Genomic DNA, 20,766 nt, shown 5'->3' with positions numbered 1-20,766 from the left:
TACTGAAGTAGAAAATACAATCCTATAAGTTACATGGAACTATAAAAGACCTCAAATAGTCAAAGCTATCCTCAGGAAGAACAAAGCAGGAGACGTCACACTTCCTGTTTTCAAGCTACACTATAAAGCGGTAGCATACAATGTCATAGGCTTCCCCGGTGGCTCAGACAGTAAAGAATCCACCTGCAGTGCAGGAGATTCAGGTTCAATCCCTGGGTTGGGAAGATCCCCTGGAGGAGAGCATGGCAATCCAGTCCAGAATTCTTGCCTGGAGAATCCCCATGGACAGAGGATCCTGGCGGGCTACAGCCCAAGAGGTTGCAAAGAGTCAGACACGACTGAGCAACGAAGCACAGCACATACAATGCCACGGCATAAAAAACACAGAGACCAATGAAACAGAATCCAGGGCCTCCGAATCAACCCAAATATATGCAGTCAGCTAATACTTGACAACGGAGCCAAGAATCAATGGGGGAAAACACAGTCTCTAAAATAAATGGTGCTGGGAAAACTGGATACTCACATGTAAAAGAATGAAACTAGACCCCTATCTAACACCACTCACAAAAATTAAAGAGAAATGGATGAAAGACTTAAATGCAAGACCATGGAATTCCCAGGAGAAAACATAACACAAGAAAAAAGCTCCTTCACATAGCAATGTGAAGCCAAGAATCTTAGCAATGATTCTTTGGATATGACACCTAAAGCACAAGCAACAACATAAAAAATAAACAACTAGGACCACAGTAAACCAGAAGGCTTATGCACAGCAAAATACAGTCAACAACGTGAAAAAGACAACCTACAAAATGGGAAAAAATATTTGCAACCCATATATCTGATATGGGATTAATATCCAAATATATAAAGAACTCACACAACTCAACAGCAAAAAATCAAATGATCCAATTTAAAAGTGGTCAAAGGTAAAGATAAAAGACTGAAAAGTGAGGTTACTTTTTTTATTAGGTAACAACAATTAAGCCTTTGGGGTGCTCAAAAGTCCTATGGTAGGAAAAACAACAATATGTATTAAATGGAAGTAAATACTGTTCCGGAATCCCCAATGTTTTCATCTTTATCCAATCTAAAAATTATACAACTTCCTTTAACCATTCTTTTTCTAAATGAGCATTAATGCACTGCGTGTGTTTAATACTAATTCTCAACAAACATAAATAAAAGTGGGCAAATGACCTAAACAGACATTTTCTCAAAGTAGATACACGAACAGGCAACAGGTACCTGAAAAGATACTTAAAGATAACTAGTCATCAGGAAAATACAAATCAAAACCACAATGAGATATCACCTCATACCTCTAGGCCGTCACCAGAAGGACAAGATAGAATAATAATGCTGTGCATCTGAAATTTATACAATGCTATAAACCAATTTTACCTCAATTTAAAAAAAAGTAGGAAATTAGGTCTCCCTAAAATAAGAGATTTAGAAAAAAAAAAAGATAAATGCTTATGAAGATACAGAGAAAAGGGAACCTTGCGATCTGCTGGTACGATTTGTAAATTGGTAATAGCCACTAAGGAAAACAGTATGCAGGATCTTCCAAAAATTAAAAATAGAACTACCAGACAATCCAGCAATCCCACTTCTGGGAATATATCCAAAGGAAACAAAAACACTAACTTGAAAATATATCTGTACGACCCTGTTCATAGCAGCATTACTTACAAAAGCCAAACAAGACAGGGCAACAAAGAGTCCACAGATGGATGAATGAGTAAAGCTGTATCTGTTTGGCTGGTCAAAAAGCTCTTTACGGAAAAAACAACCAACTTTCTGGCCAACCCAAATACATAAAGTGGAATCTGTTCAACCATTTAAAAATGAGGAAATTCCACAAAAACTAATATATATATATAAAAAAGAGGAAATCCTGTCATTTTTGACAACATGGATGGAATTTGAAGGCATTAAGCTAAGAGAAGTATGTCACAGAAAGACAAACATTGATCTCACGTGTGCATTCTTTAAAAAAAAAACTGAGAGAAAGATCAGATTTGTGGCTTACCAGAGGCATGGGGGTTAGGGGAGTGGTCCACAGGTACAAACTTCCAGGTATAACACTAATAAGTTCTGGGGATACAGGTACGATATGATGACTACACTTACCACTGCGGTATGAAATACATGACAGTGCTTAAGAGAATATATGATAATTGTTAAGAGAATAAATCCTGAAAGTTCTCATTACAAGGAGAAAATTTTTTCCTCATTGTTTTTTACTGCAGTTATATGAGATGATGAATGTTAACTAAATTTATTATGGCAATCATTTCACAATATGTAAGTCAAATCTCTATTCTGTACACCTAAAACTCATAAATTAATATATATATACGTAATTAATAAATATATATGTCAATTATAGCTCAATAAAACTAGGAAAAAAAGACTTATCTTCCTTTGATCTAGGATCATGCCAACAAGTAATTATTTGATAATGTGTACCAGTAAAATTCCCTGGTGGCTCAGCTGATAAAGAATCCACCTGCAATGCGGGAGACCTGGGTTCAATCCCTGGGTTGGGAAGATCCCCTGGAAAAGGGAAAGGCTACCCGCTCCAGTATTCTGGCCTGGAGAATTCCACGGACTGTAGTCCTTGGGGTCGCAAAGAGCTGGACAAGACTGAGCGACTTTCACTTGACTTCACCAGTAAAATTAAAGTAATATAACATGAAATCTGACCTGTAGTGACAGTCAGCTCGAACACGGAGTTTCCACTCTCGATGGGAAACCCACCACTCTTCTTTCCACTCTTCAAAGACCTTTCGCAGAATCTTTTGTTCATAGTAAAGCCTACGGCAGTGAAAAATAAAAACTCAGAGACACACACCTGATGATGTTGGAGCTGATATCTATTCCCAAATTTCTGCTTCCTACGGTCATTGCTTTCTCACAGAAAACTGGCTCATTATTCGATAGCACCAAACTACACATAACTTTCAATGGAAAAGAACCACACCCCTTTGCACAAGTACTTCCTTTTACCATCGACTCTCCATCTATTTCCTTTCTTTCCCAGAACCTCACTAAAATAACAGCAAATACTTTAAAAAGGTGTAAGCCCACAAAGAAAGAGACAAGAGACAACGATGTTAAACAAGAGACACCAACAAATCTTAGACAATGGAAAGCAGACAGGAGGGGGGCAACTGAATCAACAGGTGAGAGAGAGAGAACTCAGTTTCTGGGGGGCAAGAGACAAGGGCATGGTGGCACAGACCCAAGAAAGGGGTGGGAATGAGCGGCATCAGGAAGTGCAGAGTCCTGGGTTGGGGAGAAAACACAGGATTCTTTTGCAAGCCTGTAAGAAGAGGTTAGGCCCCTGGACCCCATTATTCACATGGGCAGAGACTCAGGCTTCTCTCTGGAGAAAATGAACCTGAGCGTCACTGCACCCTCCAACACCAGGCAGAACTCAAGAGACGGTCCTAAACCAAGAGACAACACACCGAACAATGAGACCCACATTCCCCCTCCTCTGCCTGCCTCCAAGTCTGTAACCACGGCCTCCACTCTACTCCACCTCAACCCTGAAGGAGTTTGGAGGATTCTCTCCTCTGGGGAAAGCTGATCAGCCTAAGGGAAAAAGCTTTCCGATACTGAAAGATGGTGGTCTCCCAGTGAAACTGTCAAAAGCCTAAAGGGAAACCCTCAATTTACAAGTCCCTATGCATACAAATATAATAGATGTATCTATTTCTAAATTTGAGTTTTAGTGCCTAACTCTTAAACGTGGGCTGACAATAAAAGGATCTCTGACGTTTGAGGAAAGGCTCTCACCTGCGACAGTGAACAAAGGCACACACAAAAACGAAGCTTAGAAGAAAGAGAGCAAAAATCTTAAAAACGAATCACTGTATTAACCTCAAAAAGTTATAAGCCTCGAGGATGTCATTATTATTATTTTTTGAAGTCTTTTGAATTTGTTACCATATTGCTTCTATTTCATGTTTTGGGTTTTTGGCTGTGAGACATGTGGAATCTTAGCTCTCTGACCAGGGATCAAACCCACATTCCCTACATTGGAGGGTGAAGTCTTAACCAAGGGACCACCAAGGAAGTCCTTTTCTTTTTTTTTCAAAGGAACATTCATAGAACCAAAAAAAAAAAAAGAACTCTTGGAAATTAAAACTATGATGGCAGAAATAAAAAAAAGAAAAGATCCACAGATAGTTAACACAAAAGTGACTGGCCTAATAATTAAAACAAAAACAAGTCACAGTAAGGACTCTGGTTTTTACCGTCAGCAGGACAGGAAACAGCCCTTGTTCTGCTTAAAGATACTGACTAAGGACGAGGCTGGAAGCAGGAGTCCAGGGATGAGGTTCCAGGAGTCATTCAAGGGAGACACGATGATGGCCTGAAGCACCGTGGTGGCAACTAGAGGTGCTGGAAAGAGCTCGAGTCTGCGTCTACTCTGAAGGCTGAATCAACCTAATTTTGGCATTTGGTACGGCAATTGGGGTGTGAGGGAATAAGAGCTAGTAAGGAGGACTCCCAGGTTTCTGACCCGAGTCTCTGGAAGGATGGGTGTTTCCTTTACTGGAGAGGGGAAGACTTGGCAGGGAGGTCTGTGAGGAACATCCAGACTTTGGCTATGGACACGCTGAGCCGTGACGTCTAGCTGGGGCAGGCAACAGTGTCACGCGGGCAGCAGTCCAGAGTTCAAGAGAGAGGTCTGGGCGAGTGTGTACCTCTGGGGATCGTCTGGGATTTGATGAGGTTGCCAGGAGCAAGACGCAGACAGAGAGGCAGTGCACGGACTGGGGCTGTGGGACACGGGTGAGGAGGGACCAACAGAAGAGGGCGGGAGCGGCAGAGGCGGAGGAGTGAGAGGGCAGCCACCTGGGGGTTGGGGGAAGAAAGGGCTTCTGAGAGGAGAGAACGGTGGGCTGGCCAGTGCTCCCGGATGAGTCAAGCGAGAGGAAATTCACAACTGGCTTTAGCAAAGGTAGTGAACTTACCAAGATCAATGGTGAATCCTTCTTAAATGAACGAGGCAAAGAAATAGAGGAAAATAATAAAATGGGAAAGACTAGAGATCGCCTCACGGAAACTGGAGATATCAAGGGAACATTTCATGCAAGGATGGGCATGATAAAAGACATAATCAGTAAGGATCTAACAGAAGCAGAAGAGGTTAAGAAGAGGTGGCAAGAATACACAAAAGGACTGTGCAAAAAAGGTCTTAATGACCCAGATAAACACAATGGTGTGGTTACTCACCCAGAGCCAGACATCCTGGAGTGTGAAGTGGGCCTTAGGAAGCATTACTACAAACAAAGCTAGTAGAGGTGATGAAATTCCAGCTGAACTATTTCAAATCCTAAAAGATGATGCTGTTAAAAATCTGCACTCAAAACGTCAGCAAATTTGGAAAACTCAGCAGTGGCCACACAACTCAAAAAGGTTAGTTTTCATTCCAATTCCAAAGAAGGGCAACGCCAACGAATGTTCCAACCACCGTGAAATTATGCTCATTTCACATGCTACTAAGTTTACACTCAAAACCCTTCAAGCTATGTTTCAGCAACGTGCGAATCAAGAACTTCCAAATGTACAGATGGGCTTTGAAGCAGAGGAACCAGAGATCAAATTCCCAACATTCACTGGATCGTGGAGAAAGCAAGAGAGTTCCAGAAAAACATCTACTTCCACTTGACTGCCTACACTAAAGCCTATGACTATGTGGATCATAATAAACTATGGAAAAGACATGGGATTCCAGAACACCTTACCTGCCTCCTGAGAAACACGTATGTGTGTCAAGAAGCAACAGGCAGAACCAGACATGGAAAAAATGACTGGTTCAAAACTGGGAAAGGAGTACAACAAGGCTGTATATTGTCACTTTGCTTATTTAACTTGTATGCAGAGTACATCATGCAAAATGCTAGACTAGATGAAGCACAAGTGGAATCAAGACTGCCGGGAGAAAGATCAATAACCTCAGATACGCAGATGATACCATCCTTATGGCAGAAAGTGAAGAGGAACTAAAGAGCCTTTTGATAAAAGTGAAAGAGGAGAGTGAAAAAGCTGGCTTAAAACTCAACATTCAAAAAACTAAGATCACGGCATCCAGTCCCATTTCTCCATAGTAAATAGAAGGAGAAAAAGTGGAAGCAGGGCAGATTTGATTTTCTTGGGCTAAAAAAAAAAAATCACTGTGGATGGTGACTGCAGCCATGAAATTAAAAGACACTTGCTTCCTGGAAGAAAAGCTATAACAAACATAGACAGCGTATTAAAAAGCAGAGATGTCACTTTGCCAACAAAGGCCCATATAGTCAAAGCTATGGTTTTTCCAGTCTTCATGTACAGATGTGAGTTGGATCATAAAGGAGGCTGAATGCCAAAGAATTAATTCTAACTCTGGTGCTGGAGAAGACTCTTGAGAGTCCCTTGGACTGTAAGGAGATCAAACCAGTCAATCCTAAAGGAAATCAACCTTGAATATTCACTGGAAGGACAGATGCTGAAGCTCCAATACTCTGGCCACCTGACGCAAAGAGCCAACTCATTGGTAAAGACCCTGATGTAGAGAAAGACTGAGGGCAGGAGGAGAAGAAGACAGCAGAGGATGAGATGGTTAGACAGCATCACCACCTCAACGGACACGAGTCTGAGCAAACTCTGGGAGGACAGGGGAGCCTGGCGTGCTGCAGTCCACGGGGTCGCAAAGAGTCAGACACAACTTAGCAACTGAACAACAACAAAGTGACCTCACAAAAGTAAAACCAGTTTTGGTGGCAAGGTGGGAAATGAAAGCCTCGTGAGGTAGATCTGAGACTTTAAAAAGAGGTGCTGTAGAGCCTGGGGATGTTCAGGATGTGAGCTGAAGGGCAGCAAAGAGACGGAGAACTAGCTGCAGGAGGAAGCAGCGTCAAAGAGACTTCTTTCTCAGGACAGGAAAATAACCGCATTATATGCTGGTGCAAATGATCCAGTAAAGAGGGAAAAATCAATGCAGAAAAGAGAGGGGGGGAAAAACCCCGAGTGTGATGGCCTGGCGTAGGCACCGGGAAGTGCAGCACCGGAAGACCTCGCCAGAGATGAGAACGTGGACAGCTCATCTGCCACACGGCAGGGAAAGCAAGCCACGTGGCAGCAGACACTGGCCGTGGGGAGATGGAGTGGTCTCCTCTGTTACTCCTATTTTCTCAAGAAAATAAGAAGCAAGGCCTCGGTTAAGAATGAGGAATAAATGTTGATAAACTACTCTAAATGGAAGTGATGTTTTTATCTACTTCCCAAATTAGCTGAGTAATTTTGTTCAGATCTTCTCTTCAGAAAGAGAAGTGACTACTTCCTACCTAAGGCGGCCTTACCTAAGGATCCATACTATTATTATTTTTGCCCTTACTAATTCAGTGGTTATTATGGTTCCATATATTAATAGTAAAACATAAAACAACTATGGTTTATAGAAGTCAAAACATTCTCCAAGCACATAAAGGCATTATTCTCAAACTTCTGGTGTGATTTCATTCTCTTCTAATGTTCCTGAAAGCGAGATATAAATAATTCAATATAGGAAAAAAACAAAAAAAAAGCGGGGGGGGGGCGAGATCAATATGCCCAACCTTGCCCAAAGTTATAACCCACTTGATTTAAAAAGAGATTGCAAGTTGAAAATACCCACTCCATCACAAATTTCAAAGTTGATGAAAACACAGTATCAGAATTATAATTCTGGTAGATGCTTAGAGAACAAACTTTCAATTTTACAATTTGAGAAACAGAGGCCCAGAAACTTAATCCCAGATCAAGTGATTATCTAGGGTCTGGTTAAGAACCAAAACTCGGGTCTCCTAAAACCCAGCCCAGTGTTCTTTGCTCGATCCCTGCCACCACTCAAGTGCAAAGGAAGGAACAGAGTACGACATGAACGCTCCGATGCAGAGAGGCAGACGTGCGTCACAGATACCCAACACCCCCTGCCCAGCCTCTCCTTCCTCACTAGCATCCACTAGAAAGGCTGGGAAGGGTTTTGTTCCAGCCTCTTCTGTAGCTAACGAGTTCCATGACAGAGCTCCAGCCAATGAGACAAAAGCAGAATGCAGCTGGGGGTTTTAGGCAAGTTTTGCCTTCCTGATAAAGAGACAGGTCTAGCTGATACGACCCTTCCTTGCCCTTTCTGTGCAAAGCCAGAACAGTCACCTGGCAACTATGCAGCATCATCTCTGAGGATAAAGGGCCAATATGCTCAGGATGGTGAACTGAAAAGTATCTGAAAGTCTGAGTCTCTGATGACATCCCCAAACAGCTGTCGTTCAGTCACTAAGTCATGTCCAACTCTATGCAACCCCATGGACTGCAGCACACCAGGATTCCTTGTCCTTCACTGTCTCCTGAAGTTTGCTTAAATTAATGTCTGTTGAGTCGGTGATGCCATTAAGCCCTCTCATCCTCTGCACCCCCTTCTCCTTTAGCCTTCAATCTTTCTCAGCATCAGCATCTTTTCCAACCAGGCTGTGAGAACAACCAAATCCTGATTTGCATAAGCCATCTTCTGACTTTCTCTAACTTGGAGTCAAATACATTTCTAACACAATTAGCATCTCCCAATACTTGGTATATAAACAGGCATTATTTGAAGAGGTTTCCAGTTAAATGAGTCAAATTTAAGTTATAAAAAAATTAAGCAGGAAAAGTATTTGGGGAAGGGAGTGAAGGCAGCCACATAGTTTTTCAATCTCTGAATCCTTATAAAACACACACAGAAACCATGCAGAAAAACCAAAAACTCATGTATCAACTACAACAAAAACAGGTGCCAAGGTAACCCTAAAAACCCAAAATGCAAGCAGGTGAGGACAAGTCACCCCAGTCAGAGGACCCCCATTCGTAGAGAAGAAAGTGGGGCTCCTGGGCACAAGGCCTTTGTGTCCTTCATTTCTTTGCCTGCAGGAAACAGCCTTCACTCGGCCTCCATGACCTTCCCTGGGTTCCAATGGGCAGATTCAAGCAGCCGTTAGTTAGGGAAGGGAGAGGATGGGAGACCAAGGGGAAAAGAACAGTTGAGAGCAGCCTTGGGGCAGGGTCCTGTTTCCCCATCAAAGGATCCACATGACAGCATCTCTGAGCTGCTCTGTGGACATTAAACCCCCTTCAGGCGGGAGACGTTAATGACTGATACACAGCATGCAGACCCCAGACCAGCAGGACCTGAAGGGTGATGACATGGACCCCTACTTGCCGCACCTCCAGGCCATCAGAAGGGTGTCCACGAGCTGATCACGCTCTCCTTGAACAATTATTATAAAGCCTGTCACTGTATTCCCCAAGTTAGGACACTTGGGTTTGAGGGATTAGCCCACTGTGTCCCCCTCTGCCTGGCAAAGCAATACAGCTATCTTTTTTGGCTTCTCCCGGAATTCTGTGTCCAAGATTTGATCCAGCACCAGAGTACAGAGAGGCTGAGCTTTCGGCATCAAAAGGAGCAATGAAGGTGGTATCTGAGGAGCCTGAGGACAGGAGAACCTAAATCAGCCGGTGAGTAGTCACTGCAAAGTGCAGAGGCCCAACTTGAGGCCAGCAGCTGAAACAGGGAGGAGTTTTGTGCTCTCCAAAATCAGAGCTCACGTGAGAGCTAAAGGTGCTGACCTCAGATCCTACAGTCCCAAAACCAAGCTGACCCCAAAATCAGACAGGGATTCATGCTGAGGAGGAACTGCTGGGAGCAGAATAGACATTGAGCAGGAAAGGGACAAGGAGACAAGGAAACCGAGGATCAGACCAGGCGCGGTTAAGAGGAGCAAGCCTTCACACCTGTGGACACCACGAAAGGGACAGAAGAGGGAGCTCTGTGATATTAGGAAGCTTAACTAAAGCTCACTCCTCTCTAAAAGTCCAGAAAAATTAATTTCACATAAAAAAGAGCAACAGAAAAGTAACTGAGGTCAAATTCTATACAAAGTTACTGTAGGACAAAAAGAGAGTCACAGGCCTATGGACAAAAGATTCTTGACAGTCCCTTGGAAAGAAAGGAGATGAAACCAGTCAATGCTAAAGGAAATCAACCCTGAATATTCATTGAAAGGACTGATACTGAAGTGGAAGCTCCAATACTTTGGCCACCTGATGCGAAGAGATGACTTACTAGAAGAGACCCTGATGCTGGGAAAGATTGAAGGCGGGAAGACAAGGGGACAACAGAGGATGAGATGGGTGGATGGTATTATCGACTCAATGGACGTGAGTTTGAGCAAACTCCAGGAGATGGTGATGGACAGGGAAGCCTCAAGTGATGTGGGCTGTGGTGTCACAGAGTCTGACATGACAGAGCTATTGAACAGCAACAATGGACAAGAAAATTATTCCAGAAAGACATGCCACAAAACAGGGGGGAGGAAACAAACAAGAAAACCACCAACCAGCCCTATAACCTACCTCAAAATGAGCTAAAAGACTTGAAAAAAAAATAAATCCACACCCAGGTATATCATATTAAATCTTCAAGAAATAAGACAAACACTGAATCTTCAAAAGGTCAACAGCATGCAAATGCAAGTCAGGAGACAATGGAGTATCTTCAAAGAACTGGGGAGAAAACTGGTAATACAGACTTCCTGTGACCAGTGAGATATCTCTCAAAAATGAAAGCAAAGTAAAAACATTTTTAGACAAAATCTGAGAGGATTCATCACAAGCAGACCTACTTTTTGATCCCCAGTTGGGGGAACTAAAATCCCACATGTTGCATGATGCAGCCAAAGGAAAAAAATATAGTCCTGAAGACTTTATAATGTAAACTGAATTAAAATCCCTTACAGTAGGGCACATAAATGGGGACAGTGACAGGCAGAATTAAAGTGACCAAAGGAACCTACCTTGTTTGGGGAGAGGGTAAAAACACCAATTAACATTAGACCCGGAAAAGTTAAACACGTGTTAGGGCAGTCAGTATAAGAAGAATGAAAGAGTGCATAACTTCCAAGCTAATGCAGGGAAGGTAAATAAAATATTCAACTGAGTCAAAAAAAAAGAAAACCAAAAGACTTCCTGTGCAAGCCTGATTAGTTCTCCCAGTGGCAACAAGAAAGAAAGACACACAAAAAAAGATTTCCTTGAAAGCTGGAGAGCTCTCCAGGCAGTAAAGGGCAGGGCAGGGTCCAAGGGAAGGAGGAGCAGCAGAAGTGGGCTATGCCTGATCCCCAAGGCTGGGAGGAGCTGGTGCCACCCTGGGAGCTTCCCTGGTAAAGACCCAGGGAGAAGATGGGAGCTGCAAGGCCCTCCCACCAGGTATACAGGGGAAAAGATTTCAGAGAACACAGACAAGAGCTGAATTTGTTTGAGAGACTCTGAATCAAGAGACCTTGATTTTCCAGGTCAGGAAAGCTACTCTGTCAGAAAAAGGAGAAGGCACAGCAAGAAGAGGGGGAAGGGGTGAGAACCCGTTAACATTCCAGCTTTTAAAAACGCAGTATAGAATGGGAACGACTAGAGATCTCTTCGAGAAAACTAGAGATACCAAGGAAACATTTCATGCAAAGACGGGCACAATAAAAGACGGAAATATCATGGACCTAACAGAAACAGAAGAGATTAAGAAGAGGCGGCAAGAATACACATAAGAACTATACAAAACAGGTCTTCATGACCTGGATAACCAGAATGGTGTGGTCACTCACCCTGAGCCAGACACCCTGGAGTGTGAAGTCAAGTGGGTCTTAGGAAGCATTACTATGAACAAAGCTGGTGGAGGTGATGGAATTCCACTTAAGCTATCTCAAATCCCAAAAGACGATGTTGTCACCAAGTGCTGCACTCAATATGCCAGCAAATCTGGAAAACTCAGCAATGGCCATAGGACTGGAAAAGGTCAGTTTTTATTCCAATCCCAAATGCCAAAGGATGTTCAAACTACTGTACAATTCCACTAATTTCACACGCTAGCAAGGTAATGCTCAAAATCCTTCAAGCGAGGTTTCTACCGTACACTTCATTTCACTGAAGTAAACAATAGTTCACTTTAACAGTGAACCAAGAACTTCTAGGTGTACAAGCTGGATTTCGAAAGGCAGAGGAATCAGAGATCAAACGGCCAACATCTGATGGGTCATTGAAAAAGCAAGGGAATACCAGAAAAACACCTACTTCATTGCCTATGCTAAAGCCTTTGACTGTGTGGATCACAACAAACTGCTGAAGATTCTTAAAGAGATGGGAATACCAGACCACCTTACCTTCCTCCTGAGAAACCTGCCTGTGGGTCAAGAAGCAACATTTAGAACCCTACATGGAACAACTGACTGCTTATCAAATGCAAATCAAAACCACAATGAGGTACCATCTCACTCGGGTCAGCATGGCTGCCATCAGAAAGTCTACAAACAATAAATGCTGGAGAGGGTGTGGAGAAAAAGGAATCTTCTTACACTGTTGGTGGGAATGCAAACTAGTACAGCCACTATGGAGAACAGTGTAGAGATTCCTTAAAAAACTGGAAACAGAACTGCCATACAACCCAGCAATCCCACTGCTGGGCATACACCCCAAGGAAACCAGAAATGAAAGAGACACGTGTACCCCAATGTTCATCGCAGCACTGTTTTATAATAGCCAGGACATGGAAGCAACCTAGATGTCCACAGGCAGACGAATGGATAAGAAAGCTATGGTACATATACACAATGGAATATTACTTAACTACAAAAAAGAATGCATTTGAGTCAGTTCTAATGAGGTGGATAAAACTGGAGCCTATTATACAGAGGGAAGTAAGTCAGAAAGAAAAATACAAATATAGTATATTAACACATATATACGGAATTTAGAAAGATGGTAACGACAACCCTATATGCAAGACACCAAAAGAGACACAGACGTAAAGAACAGACATTTGGACTCTGTGGGAGAAGGCGAGGGTGGGATGATTTGACATAATAGCCCTGAAACACGTACATTATCATATGTGAAACAGATCACCAGGCCAAGTTCAATGCAGGAAGCAGGGCACTCAAAGCTGATGTGCTGGGACAACCCAGAGGGATAGGATGAGGAGCGAGGTGGGAGAGGGGTTCAGGACGGCGGACACATGTACACCCATGGCTGATTCACGTCAATGGATGGCAAAACCACCACAACACTGTAAAGCAATTAGCCTCCAATTAAAATAAATAAATTTTAATCTAAAAAAAAATTGGGAAAGGAGTACAACAAGGCTCTATACTGTCACCCTGCTTATTTAATTTATATGCAGAGTACATCATGTGAAATAGATGCACTCTGATGAATCACAGGCTGAAATCAAGATGGCTGGGAGAAACATCAAGAACCTCAGATATGCAGATGGTCCCACCCTAACGGCAGAAATCAAAGAGGAACTAAAGAGTCTCTTGATGAAAGCGAAAAAGGAGAGTGAAAAAGCTGGCTTAAAATTCAACATTCAAAAAAAGAAAGATTATAGCACCCGGTCCCATCACTTCAAGGCAAACAGATGGAGAAAAAATGGAAACAGTGGCAGACTTCATTTTCTTGGGCTCCAAAATCACTGCGGATGGTGACTGCAGCCATGAAATTAAAAGACGCTTGCTCCTTGGGAAAAAAGCTATGACAAATCTAGACAGCATATTTAAAAGCAGAGACATCACTTTGCCAAAAAGTGTCAAAGCTGTCTTCTCAAAGTTATGGTTTTTCCAGTAGTCATGTATGGATGTGAGAATCAGACCATAAAGAAGGCTGAGTGCCAAAGAATTGATGCTTTTGAACTGTGGTGCTGGAGAAGACTCTTGAGAGTCCCTTGGACTGCAAGGAGATCCAACCAGTCAATCTTAAAGGAAATCAACCCTGAATGTTCACTGGAAGGAGTCATGCGGAAGCTGAAGCTCCAATACTTTGGTCACCTGAAGCAAAGAGCTGACTCATTAGAAAAGACCCTGATGCTGGGAAAGATTGAAGGTGGGTGGAGAAAGGGGTGACAGAGGACGAGATGCAAAGGATGGCATCACCGACACAACAGGCTTGAGTTTGAGCAAGCTCTGGGAGATAGTGCAGGACAGGGAAGCCTGGTATGCTGCAGTCCATGAGGTCAAAAGAGCTGAACATGATTTAGTGACAGAATAACAGCAACGTTCTCAACGGCTCTCAGCTCCCTGAAACATTTCCTACACTGGCCCCTCCCTCCTGCCTTGACCCCAGCGTCTTCCCCGGGTGGTCCACTCTGGGCACTGCAGCCACAGTGATCTTCGCCAGCACCCACAGCAGTAGGCGGCAGCCTAGACAAACTGAAGCTGTGGGACTTTCACATGACCATATTTCCTGCCCCTTGCCAGTGTCAACTTTTCCCTAGGTTCTGCCCCAGACCAGGTCAATCTGTTAGTCTCAACAGGGACCTAAAAGAGCTCATTTGCTTCTCCTGGGCAAACACTTCTTCCCCCAGAGGGTCCTGGCTGTCCTGGTTTACTTGTGATTCCTCTATAACATCTATTCAGTCAGACTAGTAAGTGTTAGGCTACCATTCTATCATCCTCCCCTCCTGGCGGCTGGGGAGGAGCAGCGGGGGAATGCAACACACGCCACGAGGAAGGTTACACACGGGCTTCGCACAAAACAGAAACTGAGGATGAAACTCGGGGAAGTCTGGTGTTCTGAGCTAACACTACCTGGCTTTAGAGGGAAACACTCTTCCAAAGGTCACTCGCATCCACAAATGAAAGTACTTTCTGGCCAGGCATCTGAAAGAAGGAGAGAAAGGACACACACATTTAAGAACTCCATCTGGTTTGTATCATCAATTTTCTCGAAAGGAGACAGAAACTTAATGGTCTCAGTGGGTGGGATGCTAGCGTGAGTCGAAGGTGAATCATAGATAATCCTGCATCACACAGAAAAAAAAGGGGAATTTGCTGTATGGTGCAGGGAGTTCAGCCTGGGGCTCTGTGACAACCTAGAGGGGTACGATGGGACAGGGTGGGAGGTGGTAGGGAAGTTCAAGAGGAGGTGATATATGGACACCTGTGGCTGATTCATGTTGATATATGGCAGAAACCAACGTAATATTGTAAAGCCAATTATTCTGCAATAAATATAAATTTTTAAAAATAGCACAAGATGGGACAGCTTTAAAAAGCTAAAGTTGAGCAGATTATTTTTAAAGATACTATTAATATACTCTGTCCATAAAGACTTCAGAACTGAGGAACAGGAAGTATACGCCAGTGCTTTTGCTCACATTCTTCCTGCCTGAAACACCTGGCAGAGGCCTGGCAAGTGCCCACTTACCCAACAAGGTTCATCTTCAATGCTCACTCCTATGTGAAGCTTTCCTGGGCTCTCCCCAGCCAAACAGAGCAAGGAGCTAGCTACTCTCAGCCCTGCTCCAGCCCCTGGAGTAACGTCATGGTGCAGAACCCCAGGATCCCAGGAAACCGCTCGCAGGGGGCCTGTCATTGCCTCTGCACCCTGAGCCTGAGAGCAGGGGCCGTGGCTCACAGCATCCCCAGAATACCACCTGGAGCACACAGGAAGGCGAGCTTGTCTTGGCCAGTTAACCTCCAGGTTCAGCCTGGAACACTCTCCTTCCTCCTGCCCTTTACCTGCCTTAATCTTACTTACCCTTCAGGACCCAGCTAAAGCCCACCTCCTCCAGGAAGTCACCACTGGCAATGCTGGGCTGGTGCGGCTTTTCTCGCCCCATGAGCCTGTGGAGCACATCCGCCCTCCTCACAGCACTTTCCACACTTCACTGTTGTGGCTTGTCTGCCAAGCCTACTTGATTTTACACTTCCGTGAGCTCTTGCACTAGGAATGTCATATTCACCTTATACGCTCAGCATCTAACACAACACCTGGCCAGGCAGGCACCTGATAACTTTTTGCTGAATAAACAAAAGGATACCGTTCAAAGACCTAATCAAGAGTAGCAGAAAATGATCATTTTCTTGGACCACGTTTAGACTTTTTCTGGAAGACTCTTTATAGCTTACATATTGTGGGGCACAAGTGGAGACCATGAATGAAAACACTCGATGATGGTTTCTACATTTGCAGATTCCTAAATATTCTGAACATTCTGTCATGGCGAACAAGCACTGCGGTCTCCAATTAACTGAGATAACAGAGTAAGAATCACCCCCTTGTTTTAACCAAAAAGGGGGAACAATGGCCCAGACCCTGAGGCAGGGAACCCCTGGCAAGCTCACCTGACACGCAGTTCTCTTAGCCGGTCCCTTCGGGTCCGGGCCTGGGAGGGATGGTATTTCACTGGCTGACTGGCCCTAGATCCCTCACTCCGGCTCCCAGAGAATGCAGAGGATTTCTTTGTGGACAGTATCTTTGGAGAATAAGGCTTCTTTACTGCACTGTCCCTAAAAGACCTCAAATTTGAGGAGAAAAGGGGAGAACCAAATTATCTCTGCACGTGATGCAAGTATCCTTCAACATACAAGTGAAATTAAAAAGATAAGCTCATCAAGACAGAAAGGTAATAACTCTACTTCAAGGACAATAAACTGCCCAATCTCTGACAAAAACACCCACCCCCCCCCCCACCCAGGCTTCCCTGGTGCCTCAGTGGTAAAGAATCCGCCTGCCAACGCAGGAGACATGGGTTCAATCCCTGGTCTGGGAAGATCTCACATGCTGCACAGCAACTAAGCGTGTTGTGCTCTAAAGCCCAGGAGCCACAATTACTGAAGCCCAAGCGCCCTAGAGCTCGTGCTTCACGACAAGAGAGGCCACTGCGATGAGAAGGCCCGGCACCGCAATTACAGAACAGCCCTCGCTCACAGCAACCAGAGAAAAGCTTGTGTGCATCAGCAAAGACCCAGTGCAGCCGAAAGATAAATAAAGAGGATTAACAGAGACAAAAAAAAGAAATGCCCACCCCATCTGGAGGTGGGCACTGCTAGATCAGCTCTAAGCAGAAGGGCACCTGGGAGACCTCAGTCCTGACACACGCTTCTTTAAACGTGTCGTTTAAGGGGAATTGTTTTCAAGTTAGAAACAGGTTTCTTCATGCAGAGACAACTAGGAATGATTTCAAGGGTAAGCGACTTTTACATCATGTGAAGCTACACACTTTGACGAAACACTGAATTTATGACTTTTAATCCCGTTTTAGAAACATTAAGGGATCTTCTTATTGGTATGAACTCATGATTTTAAAAAACACATGTCAGAGATCTGCCTGCAGGAAATACCTAGTGGCAACAACATCCCATCAGCAATGAGCAAACGCAGAGCTCAAATATTGTTTCTAAAATGCCACTGCCTACTCAGAGGAAGCAGCAGTGCTTGGACCTATGGCTGACTTTCAGGTCTGAGACAAGAAAAATACAAGACAGGCTGGACTATCTTATTGGATCAGAAAGTAAATAAATGTTCAAAGAATGACAGGATAATGTCGAAAGGACACAGGAACCAGCTGAAAAGGGCTCCCGCTGGTCAAATCTGGGACAATTTTGGCAGTAACAGACTAGAACCCACCGAATAAAACAACAATCCACAAATCCATACTGAAGTAAGTAAATGAGTCAATAAATAGATGAAGAAAAATGGGAAGCTCTACTCTGCAGTAGAATACAACTAATAAACTTTTAGGAACCATCACAGGAATAGCTGACTCAGCTAAGAATCATCAAGGGATGTAAAAACAAGTGGGTGCTAGTCTGATGAGAAACAGGCTATTAATGTAGTTTCAACACATCTCCCCACAAAACACTTATTCTCTTCTTTATAGTGGAGAAACCTGACAGATATCATCTATACCAAGTGATAAAAGTTACCATCAATGGTAACAGGACCAAATCTCCTGATATTGATGTACTGAGAACACAGCATCATTTCTGTGACATTCTTGCCAAAAATATATAACTTGAATTCACCATGAAGGAACACTGAACAAATTCAAATATGTGTATAAAAGGTAAGCTAAACTCTTCAAAAATGTTAGGTCATGGAAGATAAGGAACTACTGAGAAGTGTTTCCAAATTAAAGGGGACTAAAAAGACAAAGCGAGGGACTTCCCTGGTGGTCCAGTGGCTAAGAATCTGTGCTCCTAGTCGCAGGGGGCCCAGGTTCAAACCCTGGTCAGGGAGTTAGATTCCACATGCTGCAACTAAGACCCGGCACAGCCAAATAAATGAATAAATATTAAAAAGACAAAATGAAAAGGGAAGTTTTTCTTTTCAACATTTTGTTTTCTTTCTGCTATAAATATCATTTTGGGGACAACTGACTTCAGCTTACTCACAAGCGGCCCAGAGGAGGGAGGAAACATATCGTTTGATTCTTATTCTTTGTGGTAAGTTCTATAAAGCCACCATAAGCACTGAGCCAGTGAATACACCGAACCACCGGCCCTACAGGAGAACACACAGGTAGCTTCCTGCCAGTCTCTAAAAGCACTCTCATCCGGACTCCCCTGGCAGTCTAGCGGTCAAGGCTCCACGTTTCCACTGCAGGGGGCATAGGTTTGATCCCTGGTAAGGGAACTAAGATCCTGCATGCCAAAAAAATATCATCAACTAATCAATAGGGAGCCTTGTTTTACGTGTGCCTGTGTTTAAAGACACCATACTATTAAGGGAGTCTTTAACATTGAACTCACAGTCGACAGCCCTATAACTCATGCTTGGACAAAGCGCCTCTAACATACGTTTTTTAAAAGCATTATTTCTGGCTGCGCTGGGTCTTCACTGCTGCGCACGGGCGCTCTCTAGTTGCAGCCCGCAGTGGCCCCTCTTCATTGCAGTGCGCAGGCTTCTCCTAGCAGGGGTTTCTCTTGATATGGAGCGCGGGCTCTAGAGCGTGGACTCAGTAGCTGGGGCGCGTGGGCTCAGTCACCCCGTGACACGTGGAATCTTCCCAGACTAGGATCGAATCCGTGGTCCCCACACTGGCAGGCAGATTCTTAACCACTGGGCCACCAGGGAAGGCCTACACTTTCCGTTTTTTACTTTTGGCCTCGTCTCAAGGCCACATCTCAAAGACCCCGATCCTGGGAAAGACTGAAGGCAGGAGGAGAAGGGGACGACAAGAGGATGAAACGGATGGATGGCGTCACCGATTCAATGGACATGAGTCTGAGCAAGCTCAAGGAGATGGTGAAAGACAGGGAAGCCGGGCGTGCCGCTGCCCACAGGGTCATGAAGAGTCGGACACGACTGAGCAAATGAACAACAACAAACAAGGCATGCGGGATCTTAGCTTCCCGACCAGGGATTGAACCCGCTCCCCAGCACCGAGAGCGTGGAGACTTAACCTCTGAACCGCCAAAGAAGTCCCCTACATTTTCTTCATAAGGTACATCACAGTCCTCCTGCACCAAGGAACACTAGACAGAACTTCAGCGCTGCGATTAGGGGCCACTTCAAACAGCAAAACCGTCAACAGAAAGCACAATCTGTGAAAAGATGGCAGTACACAGACTGGGAAAAGCACCCTCACCTACAGCATGAGCTGAAACAGGAAGGCAGAGCATGGCCACGTTTGAGCTCAGCCAGAAGCATGTGAATCGGTGACTAAAATGCTCTGCCCCTCTGCACGTGTCTACAAACAACATGAAAACACTCAGAGGAGACAGACAGAGAGAGAGATGGGGGGAGGAGAGAGACAGAAGCAGACGAATGTGGTAGAAATGTTAACAGGAAAATCTGCGACAAGAAAGATATATAGTTCTTTGTCCTAATCTTGCAATGTTTCTCTAAATTTGAAATTATTTCAAAATAAAACATTAACAAAAAATTTTAAAGCGAGGCTTTCATCCCACTCGTTTTACTATAAATATATAAAGAGCCTATGAAACAGCAAACTGATGGAAAAAGTGCTAGGTCAGTGCCCTTTTGAAGTCCTGCTACATCATCAAACAGGTCATCAGACTGGGAGGCCCACGCCTGAAGTCGTCCCTGACCACTGCTCTCTCCTCTCATCAGACTCTGGGCTCCCCCTCACCAGCTAGTGAGTCAAGCAGCAGACGAACTATTTGCAGCTCTGTAAGTTTAATGATCATAAAGATACTGACTCTGCTGTAAGTAAAGCAGCCCCAGAAATCTAAGCTATTCTAACACCGAGAGGAAGAGATCACAAACGGAAGCCACAGGTTTGTCTCCGTACCTATACACCTGTTTCCCATCACAAGGCCTCATGATGACAGGAACCACTTTTATCTGCTAATAGATACTCAGCCCCTAACACACTGCCAGGCACTCACAGTAGGCAGACATATAAAGTGTGTTCACTTACGGAACGAAGGAAAGGCAGAAGGAAAGAAATATTAAACAGAAGGCACTTCAAAAACAATACCAGAAACCCAACAGCCATGAGGAACTGGGAGGAGCCTGGTTTAATTCAGAACACAGGGACACAATCGCTTGTTTTTTTAAATGTCAACGGGAGGATGATGATTAGCCGAGAAACACCAAAAAATAGAAGTGAGGAGAAAGAATCTGAAAATGTTCATCCAAAAGGGACAAGGAGAAAAAACCAAAAACTCTCATTCAAAAAGATACATGTAGCCCAATGTTCAAAGCAGCAATATTTACAATAGCCAGACATGAAAGCAGCCTAAATGGCCACCGACAGAGGAATAGATAGACAAAGATGCGGTACGTGTATGCACAATGGAATGTTAGTCATAAAACAATGGAATAATGCCATCTGCAGCAACAGGATGAGCCTGGAGATTCTCACACTGAGTGAGTCGGACAAAGAAATGATCATACTCTATCACTCACATGGGGAGTCTAAAACGTGATATAAATAAACTTATTTACAAAACAGAAACG

At 44.0% G+C, this 20,766-nt stretch overlaps 1 protein-coding gene across 14 annotated transcripts in view; it reads right to left on the bottom strand.

Annotated features, from left to right (window-relative positions):
• Positions 1-20,766, bottom strand: part of SFI1 (SFI1 centrin binding protein) — an 86,251-nt gene that overhangs the window by 51,933 nt on the left and 13,552 nt on the right. For 5 of the 14 annotated variants that reach the window (XM_069557119.1, XM_069557118.1, XM_069557121.1 and 2 more), the window contains exons 3-5: positions 16,182-16,355; positions 14,643-14,714; positions 2,716-2,826 (exon numbers count right to left, since the gene is read on the bottom strand). The exons of 1 other annotated variant lie outside the window; for it this stretch is intronic. In XM_069557119.1, the coding sequence (XP_069413220.1) occupies positions 2,716-2,826; positions 14,643-14,714; positions 16,182-16,355 (357 nt within the window). Of the gene's footprint in view, positions 1-2,715; positions 2,827-14,642; positions 14,715-16,181; positions 16,356-20,766 lie in introns of those variants that run through there. 8 more of the 14 variants (XM_069557130.1, XM_069557123.1, XM_069557125.1 and 5 more) reach the window with 4 other exon arrangements.

This window comes from Ovis canadensis, chromosome 17, assembly GCF_042477335.2.
Source record: "Ovis canadensis isolate MfBH-ARS-UI-01 breed Bighorn chromosome 17, ARS-UI_OviCan_v2, whole genome shotgun sequence".
Classification (NCBI taxonomy): domain Eukaryota; kingdom Metazoa; phylum Chordata; class Mammalia; order Artiodactyla; family Bovidae; genus Ovis; species Ovis canadensis.
Note: the sequence above shows the minus strand (reverse complement) of the source record. Positions and strands in the feature narration are given on the sequence as shown.